The sequence below is a fragment of the Diabrotica virgifera genome, chromosome 4 (assembly GCF_917563875.1).
Source record: "Diabrotica virgifera virgifera chromosome 4, PGI_DIABVI_V3a".
Classification (NCBI taxonomy): Eukaryota; Metazoa; Arthropoda; class Insecta; order Coleoptera; family Chrysomelidae; genus Diabrotica; species Diabrotica virgifera.
In genome coordinates, this window is record NC_065446.1 from 181,674,291 (window position 1) to 181,699,284 (window position 24,994).

Here is a 24,994-nt window from a genome sequence, read left to right on the forward strand (position 1 = left end):
TCTCTTGTCATTTTCATTTTTTCCTCTTCTTCTTCTGGGCTCGACTCTCCTTCTGAGGACTCCCAGATTTCCTTTGCTTTTGTTACTCTCAAATTTTCTTCTTCGGGTCTCAACTCTTCTTTTGAGGAGTCCCAGGTTTCATTTTCTTTTGTCTTTATTTGCCCTCTTCTTCCCTTTCTCCTTTGTCCCTGTTTCGTCGCCACATTAATCTCCACTGTTTGTTCTTTTTCTGAATCGTCCATTTTCCGTTTCTCATGTTCCTTGTCCTTTTCCAAATTTTCCGGTTCTTCTTCTTTTTCCTTTGTGAATTTCTTCCGGTTATTTTTGAAGTTAATTACTACGTATTTTTCTGTCAATTCGTTCACTCCTACGATCATGTCATGCGACATATTTGTCATGATCACACATTGTAATGCATAAAATCTCTTACCCAATCGTATCCTTATTCGTATGCCTTCATTTATCGTTGCCAATTTCCGTTTATTTGCGCCCACTAAGTTCACCCTAGGTATTTTGTAAATTAAATTGGTTAAATTAACGTCTTCTATTAATTTTCTGTTGACTAGTGTTAATTCTGAGCCAGTATCTATCATAATTTTAATTGGTTTCTCGTTGATAAAACCATTCACAAATTTTAAATTTATTCCATTTCTTTTTTCATTGTTTCCTACCAGTTTTATAAATTACTTCGGGTGACAAAAAATTCCAGTCTAGGTTTTTGTTTCTAATGAGCGCCTTCGTAAAAAAAACGCCGGTTCCTTTTCGTTTATATTTTCGTCGTAGTGTCTCTCTTCGTCATATTCTTCTGTCTGGGTATTATTTACCTCTCTTCTATTTTCTCTTGGTCTGTTGGATCTGTTTCGGTTATCTCGATTTCTGTCCTCATTCCATTGCCTATTTCTTTGTTCATAATTTCCTCTTCCGTTGTCTCTATTTTCGTTTTCCCTCCTGGGATTAAAATCTCGTCTTGTATAGTCCCTCCTATTATTTTGTCTTCTATCTCTGTAATCTTGTGTTTCTCGGGGTCTGTAATCTTCTTGCGATCTTCTTGATTTTCTTTCTCTTTGACGCGATTCTCTTATTTGTAGAAATTGGCACAAACTATCTATGTCCTTGTAATTTGGCAATGTGATGTGGTCTTCTAGCGTTTCTTCGAAATGTCTTGCAATCAGTTCGACTAATTGTTCTGACGAATAAATATATTGTAAATGTTTTGCATTATTGTATATTTGTAATGCGTATGTTTTTTCCGAAATACCCATCCGATCATTGTATTTCCCATTTTGTAATTCTTTGTTGATTTCCATTTTTTGGACTTTTCCCCAGAAATAGTTTAAAAATTTTTTTTCAAACTGTTGCCACCTGTCGATTTCTTCTTCTTTGCTGTCAAACCACAGACCCGCCTCATACTTAAGATGGTTTCTGATCATTTCTTTAGCCGTTTCAAAATTTCCAATGTGCTGTACTTTCTTTTTTTAGGCTATTTATGAAGGGCACTGGGTGTAATCTTCTTACATCCCCGCTAAATCGTATTTTCACGTCATCTGTGCTATGTATAACCATTTCACTTCTTTCTCCGACATTTTGTTGAGTCTTGATTTCCTCCATTCTTCTTTCGTTTTCTTTGATCTTTCTTTCTACTTCTTCTATGTCTGCTTGAATAGCATTTTCCAACTGGTTTTCCAAATTTTCTAGTTCCTATTTCTGGCAATTTGTTAACTCCTCCATTTTATTTTGAATTTTCATTTCTTGTTCTTTCATTTCGTTCTTCATCATTGTCAAACATCCTTTTATTTCCTTTTCATATTTCCCTATGCGCTCCTCTATTTTCTTGTTGTTTTCTTCTATTGCTTGTTTTGTTTTCTCCTGATTTTCTTGTAATTTTTGTTGTGTTTCTTCCATGACTCGTTTCGTTTCACGTTGATTTTCCTCTATTGCTTGTTTTGTTTCTTGTTGATTGTCATCCATTTTTTGTTGTGTTTCTTCCATGACTCGTTTTGCTTCTTCCTGATTTTTATCCATTTAATCCGTTGTCCTTTTTGCTTCATCCATTTTTGTGATTGTATTTGCATAAGTTGTAATAATTTTTCTAAATTTGACAATTCCTTTTTTCCTGTTTTCATGATTGTTGTGTCTAAACTGTCTTCTTGATCTGAATGTTCTCGTTTTTCCAAATGTTCTTCTTGTTTTTTGTTTTCTTTGCTTTTGCTTCTGGTGATCGACATGTATTTACAATTTATCCCGGCCTGATACGAAATTCGAAAATACCCTATCTGTTGCAGACACGAAAATTTTCTCTTACTCAATGTAATACGAATATTTCAAAAATTCATAAAATGCAAATATCAAATAAATAAAATCAATTACCAAAATTGTACCTAAAGGAAATTTATATGTCGTAATTCAGATATATCAATTTTGACCACTCAATATAGATCTTCAATCACCTGCTTTTCGTCTGTCTTCCCTTTCAAAGTTGCAACCGGAAATACTCTATAATGCACCATCAGTTGGGACGCCATTTGTTATGCTCTACCTTTTCTATTTATTTAAATTAATTAGCACATTCTTAATTTAATTGATTATTCAATTATTTTATTTCTTACCTATGTAAAAACACAACTAAATTCCAATTAAATTTTCTAATCAATTTTATTCTCAGGGCTAATCTTGTATTTGATACAATACCTGTGATCTGTGGCTTCTAGTATTTCTGGTTGTTTACTTACTTCAGGGTAGAAAAAAGGAAATTGAAAACACTCAAAATCATATAAATGTAATCTATTGTTTTTATCAAATAAGCCGTGTACATAAGATTCAAAAAAATACTAAAATTTAACTTTGTTTCAACAATCTCTAACTTAATAAATTAAACTCTAACTCTGATATCTCCTTGTTTTGACAAAATATTTATTTGATTAATTTCTTATTTACTCATACTAAATTGAATGAATTTTACTTTTTTTCTCTTAAATTGGTTTCTCAAATTTGAAATGACTAACTGCGTTAAAAAAATTGTTCAATAAACAAATAAACAAATATGGTTTTGATATGAATAAATTTTCTCCTTTCCGACAAATGATTTGACCAACCTTTTATTCTTCACTCCCTCGTTTTCTGGATTGCGCCGTACTTGATTCTCCCAACACGTACTCTCTGAATGTTGCGAAAAAGTCCCTCTGCTCCAAACTGCTTGCAAGAAAAACACACAGGACTTGCTCGAATATCTTTTGCACAAACAGATAATAAACAGCTACTCGTTCTAGAAAAAACAAAGGAATCTCCCTCGGACCAGGAAAATTAACTCTTCAACCGGTCGACGATTTGGTTTCAACTTCGATTCTGCTCGCAAAGGCCGATCACACCACTCTACACTGATTCTACACTTTATAAAAATTGGACTGCTCTCTTCCGATGTCAATTACACAGTGTCTTTATTTTTCTCTCAAATCCATACTCTCACATTCCTTATCCCTTCTCCTGATATTTTCCATCCAATAAACAACAACCTGTCTCAAGCCATTAATTTCTTAAGAAACCAAATATTCTTCCAACAACTTTTACAATTTGTCAAATTTCAAAAAATATCATAATTAGTTCTTTACTACTTTCTACTTTTAAAACTAAAAGCTAATACAGTTTGTTTACCCCATTAAAATACCTTCCCGGAAGGATCTTAAAAACGTCTTTGTTTTCGTCAACGATGTCCAACTCTCTAATCACCGAATTTGTTTGTTCATGTCCCGTGCATTTCGTCGAATCACTTATTAGTCGTGTCACATTTTCCCGGAACACTTGCTTAATAGCAAACTTAGATTCTAAACAATTTTGGTGATATACAGGGTGATGGAAAACTATGATTTTATGGTCGTTGATATTAATTTAATTTTTTTGAATTTCCTTAAAAAAACAATTCCACAACAGATGCATCAAGTTATTTTGTCTTGATATACCACTCTGGTTTCATTTTTGTTTATACAAATAAAGTATTGTCTATAGGACAGATAATGTTAGCTGTCAATTGGTTAGTAAGTACCATTCTCGTTCAAACTCGTTTTTTAAATTGTTGATTATTTATTTATTTAATTTTCTGGCACATTAAATCAGTTGTGCTTATCACATTTTCCATTTCGTCGCATCTTTCTCTGATGCGTTTTTCTTTGGCAAATTTGATCTCCTTTTTAATTCTTCTCTATAGATATCACTATTCTGCTTTATTCGATTTTATTCTTAAGTTGACGTTTTTACAATATTTTCAAGATGTCGTCAGTCATTTATTTTATTTTTCTTGATTAAGTAACTTCTATAATCATTGTTTGTGGAAAAGTTATTAAATTGGTTTTCAAATTCATTACATAGTTCCTCTGGATATTTTAGTTTTGTTGTTCTCCAATGTGCTTTATTCTACTGTTAAATCCGTTTTTAATGTTATCTTTTATGCTGATATCGTCAAAGTTAAATGCATTGTCTTTTGGCTTTTGTCGCTGGATTCGTTTTAACCTTAGTTTAATATCTTGTAGAAGTAGTTGGTGATCAGATCCAACTTTATAATAATAATAGTCTCCCGTTTTATACCGCTGAAGCCGCTTTGGGATTATGACAGGGTAGTTTGCTATATCTAGATCCAACTTTATGTGATGGTTAAATAAATGCCTGGTTGTAGCAACAGATCTTAGGCTTATAAGAAATGTATACGTTATACCATTGACATTTAGATCAATTTTGAGCTTGGCAAAATGCATTTCCAAGTGGATTGTATATTAAACTTATCAGTGCCAAGATAGAACAGCCCTATTTCTAAGGTGATCTGGTCTAAGCTGGAGCTTAACTCAATTTGTTGGTGCATCCAGGCAACCAGTATTTAAAAGTATATGTTATTAATTTTTAATTTATCATAATAAAGTAAGTATAATTTTTTTTTTCAGTGCTATCCTGTAACATGGTCACTATCAGCAGATTTCCAGATGTATATTATTAATGTAATAGTAATTTACATAATCTTCAAATACAAGCTGAACGAATTTAGGGTATATTTCAGTATGTTGGTAGGTTTTTGTTTTATTAATGGATTCATGATCTACTGGTATAACGCAGGAGTTATATTTAATTTTGACGCCAGGTAATTTTTATTAGTTTATTAATTATTCTTAGATAGAACATATACAGCAAAACTTGTGTTCAACTACACTGACCTGCAAAAATAACCGGACACTAATGTAGTCTTCTCCAAGAAATTGACTTAAATTAATAAATCTGTTGTCCGATTTAAATTATTAGTTTTTAGTATGTTATAGCCTTATTCTTTAAGAATATCGCTGTAATAATATTGTTGTCAGACAGGTATTGTCATTGTATACAGGGTTCCAATCAAACTAAAATTCTGAAACTAAAACCCAACTATAGCATCAGGTTTTCTTAATATTTTGTTTTGTTTTTTTTTATTTTATTGTTGAGAGCATCAACCACTTTGGGTTATTAGCTGTACTATCCTAGTTACATGGTTACTTAAATCTAATAGCATTTTTATTATTACATAAGTTCACATTTAGGTAACAGTAACATAATTTACAAATTAGAATGGGGTTTACAAAATGTTAACAGTGGCTATAGTTTGTTTAAAATATTAATGTCTTTCAAATAATTAAACAAATGTGTAAGCTTACAGTGTGGTCCTAAGACTGCTTTTATAGTGATAGGTATTACGTGTTTTTGTCTTTCACTAATGTATTTGGGACACTCTATTAATATATCTGTTACATTGATGTCGCAATTACACAGGTCACAAATAGGGCGATTTGATTTAGAGATTAGGTAGTTGTGAGTAAGTCTGCTATGTCCTATGCGTAAACGACCTACCTTCCCAAACAGCTGGCGATTTAAGTCTATCTCACACCAAGGTTCAATTGGGGGCTTTATTGTGCGTAGAGTTGATTGCGAAAGATTCCATTCGTTTTCCCATTTGTTTACCAATTTTTCTTTAAGGAATAATTTGTAATCGGAAACAGGCACTAAGTTCACTAACACTGAAGACGCACTGTGTATTGCTTCTCTGGCATGAAAATGCCTGCTTTTTCGTTTCCTTGAAGTCCAATGTGTGATGGAACCCATATTATAAAGCCTACTTGCTGCATCGTGTTCTTTAGTAAATGTAATTGTTCTTTTATTAAAATACTTATAGGATTACTTGTATATAACTCTTATATCATATGTAACGCACTGAGAGAGTCGGTAATTATGACAGATTTTGGAATTTTTTGAGTACGAATGTGAATGAGGGCTTGAAGAATTGAATATAGTTCTCCAGAGTAAATACCTCGAGTGGAAGATAACTTGAATTGTAATATAGTGTTTGAATCTACAACTGGATCGGATAAATATGACAATGATCTGGGAAAGAAGCAAGTATGTTGAGAAAATATTGAATAATTGTTGCATAGGATTATCTTTTTTGATTTATTCACTATGTTGGAAATACAAAATTTAGGTACTTTAACAACTAGCCATGTTTTTCATCAATATATCCTCATTTTCTGCTTAGTTTATTAAACAAGCCTAAAGTAGGCTATGAGAAATTAACAATTTGGTTAGATATTTTATTATAATTATCTAGTGATTTAAGAACATTCATTCGTGGAAGACAGCTGCCCTTAAGTTGTATAATTTGTGTTCTCCAAGAAAGCTTTTTATCAAAAATAATGTCGAGAAGCTTTACTTGTTTATTGGTTTATCTACTTCGTGGAGAAAATTTTCACTGAATAATAGTTATTGTATGATTTGTCTTCTCGTAAAATGATCATTTTGGATTTGTATGAAGATAAGTTAAGGTCGGATTGCCTGGCTTATTAAAATATTGTACACAGCATTAAAAAATTTATTTTAAGAGAAAACAGTAGCGATCAACAGGTAGCGAAAACGCGTTCCAAGATTGCGGCTGTAATTGTGAATATTTTTTCGAGATATTTGGCACACGTATTCGTAATATAATAAAGAATGGCGGTACAGAGCCCAATTTGAAAAATATATTAATATGTGGAAATTACTCTGTAATTAAATACAATATTAAAAAAACGATCCTGTACCGCCATTAAGAAGAACAAAAAATACACTTTCTTCAAATAAACTTTTTTATCCGATGCCTAGATTTTGTGTCATTTTGGAACTACTAAAATGTTTTATTTCATTAGTAGTTCCAAAATGACACAAAATCTAGGCATCGGATAAAAAAGTTTATTTGAAGAAAGTGTATTTTTTTGTTCTTCTTAATGGTGGTACAGGCTCGTTTTTTTAATATTGTATTTAATTACAGAGTAATTTCCACATATTAATATATTTTTCAAATTGGGCTCTGTACCGCCATTCTTTATTATATTACGAATATGTGTGCCAAATATCTCGAAAAAATATTCAAAATTACAGCCGCAATCTTGGAACGCGTTTTTGCTACCTGTTGATCGCTACTGTTTACTCTTAAATTATTAAAACGTCTTTTTTTAGGGAAACTAAACTGTTTATTCTTGACGACTCAGTAGATTTTGCCATAAATTACCTATCTACTTTTTCGACAGCGTCATCAAGTTGTATTGGAATAATATTGGGTGTTATCTATGTAAACATTAAAAGCAAAGAGTTTAGTAATGGAAACACGGTAAGTTAAGTTTTTAACATTTCTTATCCCTGCATTAGGCGCGCGCCTTAGACTGACGCTATTGGTCGCGCATATAACTTTTTCTAACGTCTGGCGCCTTGATATATTTTTTCTAACAAACAATTTTAATGAAACAAAATATTATGTTGAAAAACCTTTTATTAAAAAAAATATAACATAAACCTATTCTTCTTTAAGTGCCACCTCCGCGACAGAGGTCGGCACTCATCATAGCTATTCGGATTTTAGAGACGGCTGCTCTGAAAAGTTCATTTGATGTACATCCATCCATACAATTCTCTTAGTTTGCGCAGCCACTATATTCTGCGTCTCCCTATGCTTCTTTTTCCTTGAATCTTTCCCTGCATAATCAATTGGAGCAAGTTGTATTTCTCTTCATGTGAAATATGTCCGAGATATTCCAATTTTCTCGATTTGATGGTATTTAAAATTTACATTTCTTTATTCATCATCCTCAGAACCTCTTTGTCTGTGACGTGTTCTGTCGACGATATTTTCAGAATTCATCTGTACACCCACAGCTCGAATGATTCTAGTTTTTTCATTGCAGCATTTAAGGTCCAAGCTTACATTCCATAAAAAGTCGAGAAAACGTAGCACCTAGCCAACCTAACTCTTAGCTCCAACTTCAAATATCTACAATCTCTTGTGCAGAGCACTTTTCTCATTTTGTTAAAATTTGCTCTATAGACCAGGGCGCACCTGTAAAAATATTAATACATTTGGATGTTGAGAGGTAACTCATATTTTTGCAGAAATTGCTTGAAAATAACTCATATTATCATATTTGAGTTATCCTCCCACTCAAAAAGGTCCGCAACATTGTTTAAATAATCAAAATATCAAAAAATGAAGGAAAAATTCGATTTTTTTCTTCGTTTTTTGATGATACTTAACTTTAAAAATATTCATTTCCGAGAAAAGTTGCACTGACATAAAAGTTGCCTAATTAAATTTTCTACAATATAGGATTAGTTACAAATTTTAAAATTGTCACTCTTTTTGCAGAATAGCAATAATTGCGAAAAAAGAAAACATAAAAAACATGTATTCGCATTTTACTTTTCTCAGCCATTTATGCTACTCTTAGGTCCTGTATATTTCTCCCATAAAAACTTTATGATATAGTAAAACAATACTGTAAATTTCATTAAGATCGGTTTAATAGATTTTGCAAAATAAATTTTGAAATCCAGCTTTCGCAAAAAAAAATCATTTTTCAAAATGTTGCAGGACCGAAAATAAAGCAGACAGCAAGTTGAATATTTTTTTTCTTATAAAACATTACTGTACTTTCGCTTGCAATTTGCAAAATTAAAATTGGTTAAGCACAGCCGCGTCAGGAATTTTTTAATAAACATTAATTTTTGGTGCTACACGCAGGATAGCGGATACGATTGCTCTGATTGGGCATTCCAATGACCTTTGATAATTATTGATAAATTTTAATTTTTAGTACATTTTGATGTAAATAAATAAATTTGTTTTTTGCAAAATAAAATCACATACTTTGTCCTTTAAAATTACATTTATTTAGCAAAAACTTTCTTTGTTCATATATTAACTTGAGACTAGAGAATAAAAGTTTATTATTTTTAAGCATATGCAATTGTTTGAAAAATATTTCACAAGCAATAATCAAATTAGTTTGATTTTTGTGGAATTGAAATATTATAATACAACACAATATAGAGTAAGAAAATAATATATATTAGATAAAAATTGAAAGAAATTTTGGTGGAAATCAACTTGTGTGAATCGAACACCGCTGTCCTGACACTGCTCAAATAGTCCAATCTCAATTCTGTAAAGTACGTTAGATAGGTATAGTGCCATTTTATACAATAATCATCGTTATTTTGGTGTATCGTAATTATTCTTGTTATTATTGCGACCGAAATTTTTTAATTAACAATTTAATTCTTGCTAAACTATTGGTTAGATTTTCTCCAGCTTTCGGATGTTATATTACAATCTATTACAAAAAAAGATTTTATGTCACCCAGATATTTAATTATTGATAAATACCTAATTACTTCCCTAAAATTCTAGTTGAAAATTAAAGATTTTGTTTGGAAAACCCGAATTTTTCGAAGAAAATTTCCGTCTAAGGAAATAGGAAAAAAGTTATCAATGTGCAGAATTAAATTACAGTAAATTTTTATGCGAGCGTTTTTGGTTTAAAGTTAAAATTTTCGGAGTTATAGAGCAATATTTAAAAAAAAAAAAGATTTCGGAGTGCTAATTTGTTTATAAACAAAATAGCATACTCTATGCGGACTTTGCATAGCTATATTGCTAATATATGAAATCTTAAGATTTGATTCCATCATGTTCAGCAATAAAATAGCTGGTAAATAACTGCCCTTTAATACTAATTTTCCCAGATATTACCTTACATCTTTCATTGAGTTGATAATTCACGTTGTGGACATTCTCAAATATTATATTTCTGATTTAATACTATTCTATCAAATTCCTTTAAAACCAGAAAATTTCCATAAAACCCAGCCATACTAAAACCTGTTGCTTTAGATTTACTTGCAAGAAACAAACAAAACACATCTCCTAAACTAAACCTAACCTCGCTTTCGGCCATTCATTTATGTCAGTGTCACAAAAATTTCGACTCGAAATTATAATTTCAACCACATTTTTGGAGTCGAAATTAATTGCGACCTATCGAAATTTAATGACGTCCTTTAGTCAGTTCAACTAAAATCCACTAGGATCGCAAAGTCGCATTTCAACGTCGCCATATTTTGAGTCGAAATTTGAATTAGAATCAGGGCCCGGGTCTATTTACTTTTTTACGTTTCCCGGAAATCCATGCTTTTGGCACTTTTTTTTATCTATATAAATATGGTATTTGGAATTGTTTCATTAAATTTATGATTATTAAAATGTATTGCATTAATGCATAAACTTGAATTTTCCACTTTATCGTAGAGAAAATATTGAAAAATAGTTTTTTTACATATTGTAAGTAAACAATGTTTTAACATTATTTTTAATTATAAACATATTTTCTGTATATTAGTTTTCGATATTGTCAAAAATATTCATATTCTTGAGCTAGGAGCACATTTTTTACACATTTCCTATACAACTAATAAAATTTGATATCTGATGGGATATTGTACAATAGGGTGTATCATAATAAATACTCAAATAATGAATTTTCGAAATTCAAATTTTCAAGTTGATAAAAAGTTGCCTCTTACATTACTCTTTCAGGGAAAAAAAGTTTTGTTTCAATTAAAACATATTTAGGTCTCCCGGAATCGACTTAAACTTTAGAATTTTTTCTCAAAAACACAATTTTTCATCTTTTTTTTTATTGAAAATTAAATTTTATATTTTTATTGTCAACTTAAAAAATATTAAGTACGTGATAACAATAAAAATTAGGATAATATCTGTAACTAAGCATAAAGTCACCCGGAATCTTTATGAGAATCTCAATTGTAACAACGAAAAATCGAGGTACGAAATTTATTAAACAAATACAAAAGTTTACTTAAAGATTACAGATAAAAAGTTGACAAAGAAAAATCTTTAAAATGGTTCTTTATTTTATCTTGAAGGATGTTGGCTAAACAAATCTAGTTAGCCTTCAAAGTCACAGTTATTGTAATGCTTCTTCGATCTGGAACCAAGGGAATTTGTTAGGGCGAGTGTCAGATTGTAATTATAGTACTAATACTAAGTTACTATTCAAAATATAATGCTGTGATGTAATCCTAAATAAGTATGAAATAAATCTTACCTGTAATTTATTTTTGCAATACAGCTGTAGCAGATGTGTACTGTCGCTTAGTTTCAAACTTAGGAAGATACTTTCTGTCCAATAATCTTGATCTTATAAAGCCTTCTCGTTCTTGAACGCCACAAACGTGCTTAGAAGCTGCAGTAACTTCCTTTACAGCTCGTTCTACCGCTTGAGTGTGAAGTGGTATTTTGAACTCTTTTCTATCACTGCTTCCTGAATTAACAATCATCTCAATCTCTTCTTTGCTGAAGTCAGCTATAAGTGGTGGTTATGTAACTGTGGTGGATTGCCAGTCAATGAGATCGATGTAGTCTTCTGCCTCAAAATTAACTTGTGGTGGTTTGAAGACTTGATGTGCCCTTGTTTCTGTCTGTCGAGCTTTCTCTATCCGTTTGCCTGCCAAAGCTCTTATATGTTTTCGAGAGTCAAACAACATCCCTAAAAGGATGTGTTCAGGATGAGCCATAAAGGCGTTTCTTTGCAAGGAAGACTGAGCCACAGCCTTCAGTTCACTGTCTAAAAACTTGGTGCACTGTACGATGAAGAAAAAGTGTTGTGATGCGTGGATAATTTAAGGACGACATTTTATGGTAAACCATGAGATAGCATAGACTTTCATGACGCACTCAGCATGCTTTCTAAGTTGTGGGGTTGGTTCAATAGTTGAAATATACAGACGTAAGATTCTATTTGCTAATGTCAGCCACCGGGCGTGGGACAAGTTTCCGGGGTTTCTACTGGCCAACTCAGAGGGACATTCACCTTTAACTACAGCCTGAAATATATCCCAAAGGTATTTCTGGTCCGTACTTAAGCCTTTACTATCGACATCTGGGAAGGTGCTATCTATTTTGTCATAATTAACAACCGGGAAGTCTTGGCAGTTGGTCAAACCTTTGCCTATTGGCCCACTGAATGATGTTGGTCCTGTGGTTGGACCGTCAAGAGCAACAAAAACTTTCTTCATAGGCAATTCGTTTAAGTGCAACATACATATTACTACTTGGACCGGATGTTTCAATGCGCGTTCAAACAACACAACTGCTCCTTGCGATGTTCCAGTATTCGTTGCCGTACCATCACATCCAAGCGCATTGATATTTGAGTTATCAATGGAGTTATCACTCATGTAACTTAATATTGATGATACTATATCTTTCGCAGATCCTCTGTTTCGAGTTACATGACCGAAATATGCTGAACCTGGTTCCTCGACCAAAGATATGTGTTCTTCTTGTATGGTTTTACGGACAGATTTCCCACGTACAATTTCTTTGATTATGGTTTCATCCTTCCTACCATCGAAGTAAAGAGCAATTATTTCGTTTGTGCGAGCTGAATTAATACTTCGGCGGTACTTTAACCTTTCACGAAAAATCTTGGACTTGTCAATAACTGCGACTTGGTTTTCTGGTGATATGACATTCAAATCTTGTAGAAGAGCACTTGCTAGTTGAGCACCTGCTCTGTTTAAAATGCCTCTGCAATCACATGCCCTAGAAAACAATGACAGATTCACTGGCAGGCCTTGTTTTACTTTCACGCTTGGACTTTCAATTTTGTTTCTTAGAGGAGTTATTTTAGAACCTTGAAATTTTCATCAGGCCTACTTGATTATTCTTCCATGGATTCATCATCAGAGTCACTACTAAGAATATCCACATTTATTAAATTAGGTGGAGTAGTTAGTTCCACATTCCTACTTAATTTAGATTGCAGGGACTTTTCCTTCCGTTTGTTTCGTTTTTCAATTTTTTTTAGTCTCTGCTTGGTCAATACCTCCGATAATCATCATCCGCAAGTTTCGTTGGTCTGTCAAGAATGCATGTTCTAATTTTGGTACTTTTCTTGGAGCTGGGCACAAACATTTGTCTAGTTCACTACATTTGCATGAACAAATATCAAAAGGACTATTATCAACGTCAGATCTAAACTTTTCAACTGCAACTTTAAAACTCTTGGCATTTTTTGTATTACAACCTGAAGATTTTTTAATCTTTTCACACCTCTCATGCAATTGTAGAATCATAAAAACAAAATTTGCGCTAACTTATGTGTCACTCGTATTGCAATTAACTTTTTCTGTGGTTGGTAGCATCCTTCAGATTTCAACTGATTTCTCACCCATTCAAAATACCTTAGCACGTCACTTTTAGTAGGTAAAACATTAATATCACTAATGTCAAGAGGCTGTCCGACTATAGGAGCTTCAATGCATTTCCTCGTTGTTATAGTGTTTGTCTTTTTACTCATGATAGAAAAACAACAAAACCACACGGAATTCACAAGTCATAAACCACACACACTAAACAAAACACACTGAAATACATGTAATAACGCGCAAACCACGTGCTGTCAGATTGAACGGTGGAGTCAGACTAACAGAAACAAAGGGTGTGAGTGAGTGGTGGAGGGGAGTCAGACGCCAGACATCCGGTGACTCACAAGTCAGTGCCAGCTGCCCGTCTCATTGACCCATTGCATTAAAATACAGCACTGCAATGATTGTAATAGAATTTTTTTTTACTGTTTCTGATTCACGTCAAACTTGAATTAAATATGAAAATTGTGATATATTTAGGGTAATTCCGGGTTACCTAATGGGTTACCTAAAACCGGGTTTACTATGGATAAATTAAATGTAAAAAATACACATTTTTTAACTTGATTACATCATTTGTAATTTATAAACTGTGTAAATTATTTTTTCAAAAACGTATTTTTTTACAAAAAATTATAAACTTTTTGTACATTCCGGGAGACTTAAATATTGTTGGAATTCAAAAAGATTTTTTGTGGTAGATCTATGATGGTAGTAACAACTTTTTATCAACTTGAAAAATTAAATAATAAAAAAAATTTGTGATACACCCTATTGTACAGGTCTTCTTCCATAGACGTCTACAAATATTTCAAAATCAAAAGTTGCCAAATCAATCCAGTCCTTTTCTTGTTATAAAATAAAAATTTTTAAAGATGAAGTAGTTTTCAATCCTAATAGCAATATTAATAATATTTAAAAATATTAAAATATTAATAAAAGATTTTTAAATTGAAAACTTATTGGTCCATTTTCTTGGTAACACCTCCAAGGCTTCTAAAATTTGCAAGCCAGATGGATGCTGAAGCGAAGAAGACAAGAGGGAATTCAAAAACTTACAATTCACGATTGCAACTGAATAAAAATGGAATTTTTATTTTATTTTTATATTGGTCGTTACTTCTTTGAGTAACTAGGTCCATTTTCTATTGGAATTTACCAGCTGAACAGACGGGGTCGTGAATTGTAAGTTTTTGAATTCCTTCTTGCCTTGTTCGCTTCAGCATCCATCTGGATTGCAAATTTTAGATGCCTTGGAGGTGTTACCAAGAAAATGGACCAATAAGTTTTCAATTTAAAAATATTTTAGTAATATTTTAATATTTTTAAATATTATTAATATTGCTACTAGGATTGAAAACTACTTCATCTTTCAATTGCCAGATGACGCTAGTCACCTAGTCCATTCACGTCAGTTGCGGTGTGGGGGATAATCTCTCGGTGTTGGTCAATTGGAGTATGGAGTAGCAGGCCTACGTTCTCTCTGATGAGACTCCAAAAAGAGTCGAAAATCGTCGATTCAGAGGGCTGGACTGCGCTCCGTATTCTAATTGAAAAATGAGATTCTTTTGCCTTCGCATTGCAACTGAATAAAAATGGAATTTTTATTATATTTTTAAAAAATTTAAAAAAAATAAGTGTGAGGGAATCGGAAAAAATTAGAGGGTGTCAGAAAAAATTGGAAGGAGAAACGATAAAATGGGAGTATGTCTTAAAAAATTGAGTGCCGAAACTTTTGAAGGCAATTGAGGGTGTTAGAAGTAAAAGGGTTTAAATGCATTTTTCTAAAAATATGACCGAAGTACAGATTGGCACACTTTAATGGTATTTTAACTTGGTGGTAAAAGGATTCAAGCATATTTCGCCTTACAGTCACCATCTATCGCCATTACATTCAATTTATAGGCTATTGATTATGTATTGTAGAAAGGAACTACAACGTTAACGGGGTTTTATTATTTGATATGGTCAATGGATCTCTATATATGAAAAAACCGCGGAGTGCTACCATTTACAGGGGTGCGTTTTTGAGAAATGGGTGAATTAGTCCCTGGGCACAGGTTACATTAGGGTGAGTTCTATGCACTTTTGGTACAAACACGTCTACATAAAAATTGTTCCTGGTAAAATTTCCTATCTAAATATCCCTTTTTTAAGTCAAAGATACTTTTTTTTACAAAAATATATTCAAAAGAAAAAGCACAAAGAAACCCAAAAGAAAGAAATTTTGTTTTTTGTCCCTTAACTTCTGTCCACGGGGATATAGGTATAGATATTGCTTCACAGAAAACAAACTTACATCTTTTCTCTTTAAAATGCTGCTTGGTAGAGGTCATTACGATTTACAGTTTTCGAAATATGATTTTTGAAATTTTGCCACTCACAGCAATTTTAGGCAATTTTCTTTGTTATTTCGCACATATTGTTCTGTAACTTTTTTCTACGTAACTTTAGATATATGCAATGGTACATGTAATAGGAAGAGAAATAAATTACCTTTAAAATGGTCTACTGCATAACGTTGTGTGGCTTTTTTAAGAGGTTATGGTTTTTCAAGGTTTTATACCTTTAACGATTTTTCATATTTCTTACGGTTATTTTTTAATTTCTCAATATAACTTTTTTTCTTCTTCATTTAGGTATATATTATATAATAAAAAAGAAAGCTTATTTTGTTTCCTTTAAAACGGTGTATATAAAAAATTCTAGGATTATTTTTGAATAAAATGCGCTTTATAAGATATGCTTTTTCAAAATATAGTAAGTACTGGAAACGATTTTTGATTTGAGGATTATTTTTTAAATTTCTTATTATAACTTTTTTATGTGATTGTGTGTTATGAATGAATTTTATTTTTTAAAGGTATTACTTTGGATCCACTTGACTGGGGCTGCCAAACTTCAAAATATAGATTAGGTAATTCCAATATTTACTGTCAAAGCTCCTGCACCACAAGCTTTGCTTGAAAAATAGCATGTAAATGTACCAAAGGATGTACAAAAAACTGCGGTTGTAGGAAGATAGGGATTAGTTGTTCAATATTCTTCAAAGGGTGCATGGGTATTAATTGTGAGAACTCTAAGGTAACTGAGGTGTCAGAGGAAGATATTGAAGCTAATGCTAACGAAGAGATGGGCTATGATTTTGAAAAAATTTTAAATGTCAACTTTTAAATAATTTTTAACTAAGTTTTAAGTAATTATAACTAAAGTGATGTTTTCTAAGTCTAATGTTTATGTAATTTTTGTAAAAGAAATAATTTTAAATAATACAGGTTAAAAAATATCAAAGAATCACTCGGTTTCCATTATTTAAATATAGATGAGACACCATTTTAAAGAACAGAAAGTAAGCTCTCTTTATTGAGCAATATATAGTATATTCATGTACAAGAAAAAAAAGTTATAATGAGAAATTTAAAAAATAATCCTAAAATCAAAAATCCTTGCAGCTACTTATTACATTTTGAAAAAGCATATCTTATTTAAAAATAATCCAAAAATTTTTATAATACACCATTTTAAAGTAAACAAATTAAGATTTCTTTTTTATTATAAAATATAATATATACATAAATGTAGAAGAAAAAAAAAGTTATAATGAGAAATTTAAAAAATAATCGTAATAAATATAAAAAATCGTTAAAAGTATAAAATCTTGCAACCATAACCTCTTAAAAATGTCGCACAACGTTATGCAGTAGACCATTTTAAAGGTAATTGATCTCTCTTCCTATTACATGTACCATTGCATACACCTAAAGTTACGTAGAAAAAAGTTACAGAACAATATTTGCGAAATAACAAGGAAAATTACCCAAAATTGCTGTGAGTGGCAAATTTTGGAAAATCATATTTCTAAAACTGTAAATCCTAATGACCTCTACCACATAGCATTTTAAAGAGGAAAGATGTAAGCTTTTTTTCTCTGAAGCAATGTCTATACCTATATCCCCGTGGACAGAAGTTATGGGACAAAAAACAAAATTTCTTTCTTTTGGGTTTCTTTGTGCTTATTCTTTTGAATATATTTTTGTAAAAAAAGTGTCTTTAACTCTAAAAAGAGATATTTAGATAGGAAATTTAACCAGAAACAATTTTTATGTAGACGTGTTTGTACCAAAAGTGCATAGAACTCACCCTAATGTAACCTGTGCCCAGGGACTAATTCACCCATTTCTCAAAAACGCACCCCTGTAAATGGTAGCACTCCGCGGTTTTTCCATATATAGATGTCCATTGACGATATGAAATAATAAAACCCCGTTAACGTTGTAGTTCCTTTTAGCTATCTTATTTTGAATATAATCAATACCCTATTAATGAAAACAATTGTATTTTGCATTGGTAGTAAACGGGTTTTACCACAAAACTGTTTTTGGTATTCTGTAAAAACAAGTAGCAGTAAACGGGTTTAAATGCACTTGAATCATTTTACCACAAAACTATTTTTAATATTCAGTGAAAATCTCATGTTGATACAGGATTAATTTCAAGTAAGTGAATATAAGATTTGTACGGAATTTTGAAGGCTAATTATGCAAAAGTATTGTGCCAGTTGTAGTTACGCTGTGGATAATATCGGGTATAAAAATGATTAGTAATACTTAAAATCTGCACTTCAACCGTTTTGCCAATAACATTTATCAACACCATGTACCGATTCAAGTACATTTTTTTAATAATTAAATAAAAAGGAAGGATATAGTAAGGGTAATAATATACCCTTATAGTTTTATCATTCTATAGAACATTGTACACTAGACATATTTTAGTTTATGATTCTACAATTTATAAAACTCAAACAACTTTGAAGCTGATTATCGCAGAACTATTAAAACTGCACTTAAACGCTTTTACGTCTGACCCCCTTAAATGATTTTTTCTAAAAACTTGTTAAAACTGCAATTTTAAGCACTCCATAGGAGCCTTAAAAATGTCATTTTAAAGCACTGCGTGCTTTAAAATTTTTAAGGCACTGCAGTTAAAAGTGAAATGTCAAATTTTGAAAGCAAACCTTAAAATATTTATATCTTTATATGTCATTCATTATTTTTTAAATACAAATGTCAAATTTTTTTTATCTCTTTTCAATGTATAAACAGTTTTATTGCATTTTTAACGCTTTTGTAGGAAACATATTGTATGATATACGTGTTAAAGGAACATTTTTAAGGCACTCATGTGTGGCTTGAAAACCTTCACATGCGTGCCTTAAAATTGAACTTTTAACTCTTATATCATAAATAAATATTATTACCCGTCGCATGGCGATGGAGAAAATAACTAGTAGGTATATTATAAAAAAATTATGACACAAATATGCAGGTCGAAGAATATTTCGAGCAACCATGTCTCCGGTGTGATAAGATGTGATAAGAATGGGAGATGATAGGCTACCAAAACGAGCACTGAATGCTAGAATGCAAGGAAAGAGACCGTTTGGGAAGCCACGAAAGCGCTGGGAAGACACAGTAAACAGCGACGCACAAGCCCTTTTAGGAGTCCGTGTATGGAGAAGAGCAGCCACAGACAGGCAAGGGTGGAGGCAAAAAATAAAGGAGGCCAAGGCTCAATTTGGGCTGTAGTGCCGTAGAAGAAGAAGAAGATGTCTCCGAGCAACCAATACCAATGCCATTATGCATTATTTATGCTGAATGTATTTTAATATCAATATTATAAGACATGAAAGGGGACGTACGGATAAATAAAATTAGCAGTCATAATAAGGAATATTTAAAAAGAAAATCGCCTTTGGAGGGAAAACATCAAATTGCATCAAGGTTCTAAATATTTGTAAGAGTATGGGTATGATCATAAGCATTGAAAGTAGGTATTATGTTTACACGGAAGTGCAGTCTATGATATCACCAAAAAAATAAACGGATAAAAGCAAACAATAGAAGTAAACCCAACCTGTTAGACTTGTGCAACCCCATAAAAATCATATATATGTTACAATTCATTGGATGGCGGTTTTTGACAAAACACCGGTTTTCGGTTAAACGGTTTTTTGTTCTTACCGTTTAACCTGGCGGTTATAACCGGCCAAAAAAACCGGTTTTTCCAAAAACCGGTTTTCGGTTTTTATAATTCAATAGGTTACAATGTTACAATTACAATGCACTTTAGTTTGCGATACTCCACTCGACTCGATACTCGATATCAATATAAATAAAACACAATTTTTAATAAAACCATTTTATTCTATTAATTATTATATTTATTTATTATTTTATTATTATTATATATTTATTGATTATTATTAAATATAATATAGCGTAATATTAATACATGTATGTATACATACATATTGCAATAATATACAATTTAACCCAACCATTTCAACGTGTAAAAAATTTCCCAGACTCATTCAAATGGGATTTAAAAAAAATAATATCAACATAAATATTTTACTTAAAAATAAATTGGATAATGCAATTTATCTTTTATTTTTACTACCATCAAAAATAATTTATCATGCATTTCTTTTAACACGTTTGTATATTTGTATAATAGGTACATTTTAACTCATTTCATACTTCCTGTATGGGTGTATCCTTTTGAAAACGTAGGGAAATCCTTGGAGATTCGTATTCGTAATCGGTAATTCGATATTCATAGTCAGAACATTATTTTTGGTAATCAGAAAAAGTCATTCACCCACTTTCAATGTCAAGAGTCAAGTGTGAAAAATAGATGATGTCTGCGTCTACTTCAACCAGATCACTTCTTATGTAAATATTATGATTATTAATACATTTTCAACGAAATATTATAATAAAACTTAATTGTTTCTGGCTGATGTGAGTTTTCACTTTCGGTTTGCTTCTGTATTTATAAAATAAAATTTGAATTATGGTTTTGTTTGGAATAATTACTTGAGAATAATAATTATGATTCGGAATTATAATAAAACTTAATTTTTTCTGGCTGATGTGAGTTTGCACTTTCAGTTTGCTTCTGTATTTATAAAATAAAATTTGAATTATGGTTTTGTTTGGAATAATTACTTGAGAATAATAACTATGATTGGGATCCAAAAAAATACTTAACCTAATCCTAATCATCCTAAAAACCTAATAACCGGTTTTTACTAGGGATGGGAAAAGCCTACCGGTTTTAATCTAAAACCGGTTTTTTTACTTCGCAAAACCGGTTTTACCGGTTGTTTTTTGTCCCGGTTATAACCGGTTTTTTTTTTAAAGGAAAAACCGGTTATTAGGTTTTTACGGTGATTAGGATTAGGTTAGGTATTATTTTGGATTCCAATCAAAATTATTATTCTCAAGTAATTATTCCAAACAAAACCATAATTCAAATTTTATTTTATAAATACAGAAGGAAACTGAAAGTGCAAACTCACACCAGCCAGAAACAGTTTTATTATAATATTTCGTTGAAAAGTTATTTATAATCATAATATTTACATAAGAAGTGATCTGGTTGAAGTAGACGCAAACACCATCTATTTTTCACACTTGACTCTCGACATTGAAAGTGGGTGAATGACTTTTTCTGATTACCAAAAATAATGTTCTGACTATGAATATCGAATTGCCGATTACGAATACGAATCTCCAAGGATTTCCTTACGTTTTCAAAACGATACACCCATACAGGAAATATTAAACGAGTTACCTATTATACAAATATAAAAACGTGTTAAAAGTACATGATACATTTTTTTGGATGGTAGTAAAAATAAAAGATAAATTGTATTATCCAATTTATTTTTAAGTAAAATATTTATGTTGATATTATTTTTTTTTTAATCCCATTTGAAAGAGTCTGGGAAATTTTTTATAAGTTGAAATTGTTGGGTTAAATTGTATATTATGGCAATATGTACCTAGTATATTAATCTTACGCTATATTATATTTAATAATAATCAATAAATATATAATAATAATAAAATAATAAATAAATATAATAATTAATAGAATAAAATAGTTTTACTAAAAATTGTGTTTTATTTATATTGATATTAATGTTCTTTCGATAGTACTAATTTTGATCATATTGATATCGAGTATCGAGTCGATTGGAGTATCGCAAATTAAAGTGCATTGTAAATGTAACATTATATCCTATTGGGTTAAAACAACCCAAAAACCGGTTTTTGGAAAAACCGGTTTTTTTGCCGGTTATAACCGCCAGGTTAAACCGTAAGCAAAAAAACCGGTATAACCGAAAACCGGTGTTTTGTCAAAAGCCGCCATCCCTAATTTTTACTTTAAAAAGAAAAAACCGGTTATAACCGGGACAAAAAACAACCGGTAAAACCGGTTATTGCGAAGTAAAAAACCGGTTTTGGTTAAAACAGGTAGGTTTTTCCCATCCCTAGTAAGGGAGATTGATCCGAGTAAATCAGGATCCACTCTACCTCGATCTAATGATCAAAATCATCTTGCACCCTTCCCCTCTGTGTTTTCTTGTTAATATTTTTTTAATTATAGGCCTACTCAATTGAAACTCATCTTTGGTCAGGATAGCTTTAGAAAAAATTGAATCAACTGACATGTTAATTATGTTTATATACATCATACGGATTAGTTCCTACAATGTGTATTTGACTACACTTTTAAGTATTGTAACTTCATAATGGCTTTTGTGATTAAAAATGCATCCAAATGTAATCAGATTGTGAAAAAAGAAACAGTTTTTTTTCAATCATAAAGGATCTTTGCTCATGGAGTTTACATCAACTAGAGTTCATATTTATGCAAAACTGTACCTATAGTTTAACCTTGAACAAACTCCATCTAGCAATAAGCTAATAATTGTATAATACTATGTATATACATATATTTATATTTTTATTTTATTTATATTAATGCGATTTAGGGTTAATGGTAAATGTGTGTAATTATTTTAGCTATACTCAATTGTGTGGTTTCTTCTATTTTTGGGGTTGCCGATTTTTGCAGTTGTTTTAAGTACAAGAGAAGGCACAGGATTTGTGACTGCAATTTACGGAGCCTTAGTTAAGCCTGTCTATTGTTTAGGCTTGGGAATAGGTGTCCTCGGTATGGCACTAAATTTAGGCGGTAGGTACTTAATTAAATTATGTAAGAATTAATTATAATAATATATTATGTCCTCTACAGTCCTCTTATTAATATTAATAATCCTCAGCTCGACAAAGTCTTGGCTTATTTTAGGATTAGTTTTTATTTCTTCCTATTTTTCTATTTTTTCTATTCCTATTTTCTTTATTATTCCAGTTTTTCAGTCCTAATAGGCTTAGATTTCCTTCCACTTGGTCCTTAGTCTTGCTCTGAACATGCATTCTCTTATAGTGCCTGCGTTATATATTTTTTTTAAGAATAACATGTTACTGCATGCGTCTTGCGTACTTTTGTATATATCCTAAAAGTTTTTATGTCTATATCAGGCTAAGCGGTCTTAGTCGCTATTCATAATTATTGTACATCAGAGTCTTAGCCTATTTAAGGATCAATTTTAGTTCCTTCCTTAGTATACCGGTTTTCTTAGTATTCCAGTTTTTTAGTCATAATAGGCTTAGGATTCCCTCCACTTGGTTTTTAAATCTTGTTCTGGAACTGCATTCCCTTAAAGATCCTGCGTCTTATTCTTTTAAGAGCATACAGTAGCGATCAACAGGTAGCAACAAACTCGGTCCAAGATTGCGACTGTAATTTTGAATATTTTGTCGAAATATTTGTCACACATAGGTATTCGTAATATAATAAAGAATGGCGGTACAGAGCCCAATTTGAGAAATATGTTAGTATGTGTAGATCACTCTATAACTAAATAAAATTTTGCAAAAAATAGCTTCTACCACCATTAAGAAGTATTAAAAATAGACTTTCTTCAAATAAACTTTTTTGTCACATTCCTAGATTTCGTGTCACATTAGTCGAAGCATTGAAGGATTGAAGTGTCGATTTTTTTGCAGTAAGACGGATTTTAATGCGGATTGGTGCGTTGGATTCCAACCCCAAAAACCCTCGAGTAAGAAAATTGAGTCAATTTTTCCCACTATTTACCGAAATGTATTTTTGAAATGCATTCTTCTTATGCACAAATGCAATTTGAGATTTCTTATTCATTACATTAGTTCACAAAATTTCCTCACATTCTCACGAATCCAACGCACCAAACTGCATTAAAATCCGTCTTACTGCGCCAAAAATCGACAGTAAAGCCTATTTTTGTGCTTCAATGCCTCGACTACATTGGATCTGCTAAAAATCGATAATAATTATCGAATGGTGGGCTACAACAATGTTGTAAGCGACATAATTAAGATTATGCAAGAGATGGAAAAAACTTATTGACAAGTCATTTATGACAATACGGATACCAATATTGCGGTATGAAAAACTCGGGAAACGTAAAATGTTTTTAGCCTGATTGAAAGATGCTCGCATTGGTCATTGGATATACAATAATATTGCATTAAAACCTCACTTTGACCCAATCTGTCGCTTACAACGTTGTTGTAGCCCACCATTCCATTATTGTTTTGGATAGTACCTATAAGGGCCGGTTGTTCGAACGCTAATCAAAAATGATCATTATCAAATATTTAATTACTGTCACCAACTGTCAATGTCAACTTTGATTGGGTTGCTGAAAACATAATTATTGATTACAATTATGAAATTAGTTAATCAATTATGTTAATAATTGTTATGTTAATTGATTAACTAATCTCATAATTATAATCAATTATGTTTCAGCAACCCAACCAAAGTTGACATTGACAGTTGGTGACAGTAATTAAATATTTGATAGTGATCATTGTTGATTAGCGTTCGAACAACCGGCCCTAAATATGGCACTGTTGAAAGTTCACAGAACTTTCGAAAAACAAAAATATTTATGATGCGCTACTGTTTACTCTTAAGAATAACATGTTAGTGTCTGCGTCATATTATCCCAAGTTGGGGATAATATATCAAAAGTTTTTCAGGTCTAAATCAGTCTAGGCGCTCTTAGTTGCTTTTCGTAATCGTCCATCAGACTCCATCAGGGTCTTAGCCTATTTAAAAATTAGTTTTCGTTCCTTCCTTAGTATACTAGTTTTTCAGTCATAATATGCTTAGGATTCCCTCCACTTGGGGTTTAAATTTTGTTCTGGACCTGCATTCCCTTGAAGTTCCTGCGTCATATTATCTTAAGAATAACATGTTAGTGTCTGCGTCATACTAACCCAAGTTGGGGATAATATATCCCAAGTTGTTTACGTCTAAATCAGGGCCAGTTTTATTCCCTCCTATTGTTTTCCTCAGTGTCCCAGTTTTTCTGTCCTAATATGCTTAGGTTTACCTCCATCTTGTTCTGGATCTCCATTCTTTGCGACAGAGAAAAATGTTTGTATTCAGGTTAGACATCTCTTCCTAATCATCGTGGTCGTCACGTGGTCGATAAACCCAACGCCATTGGATAAACGCCACTGATTAGAAAGACATACCTACCCTA

General features: G+C 31.7%; 1 protein-coding gene across 3 annotated transcripts in view; it reads left to right on the plus strand.

Moving 5' to 3' along the window:
- LOC126883279 (uncharacterized) overlaps positions 1 to 24,994 on the plus strand; it is a 152,621-nt gene that overhangs the window by 109,068 nt on the left and 18,559 nt on the right. For all 3 annotated transcript variants that reach the window (XM_050648617.1, XM_050648616.1, XM_050648618.1), the window contains 3 exons: positions 4,926 to 5,119; positions 7,495 to 7,645; positions 22,419 to 22,590. In XM_050648617.1, the coding sequence (XP_050504574.1) occupies positions 4,926 to 5,119; positions 7,495 to 7,645; positions 22,419 to 22,590 (517 nt within the window). The remainder of the gene's footprint in view (positions 1 to 4,925; positions 5,120 to 7,494; positions 7,646 to 22,418; positions 22,591 to 24,994) is intronic.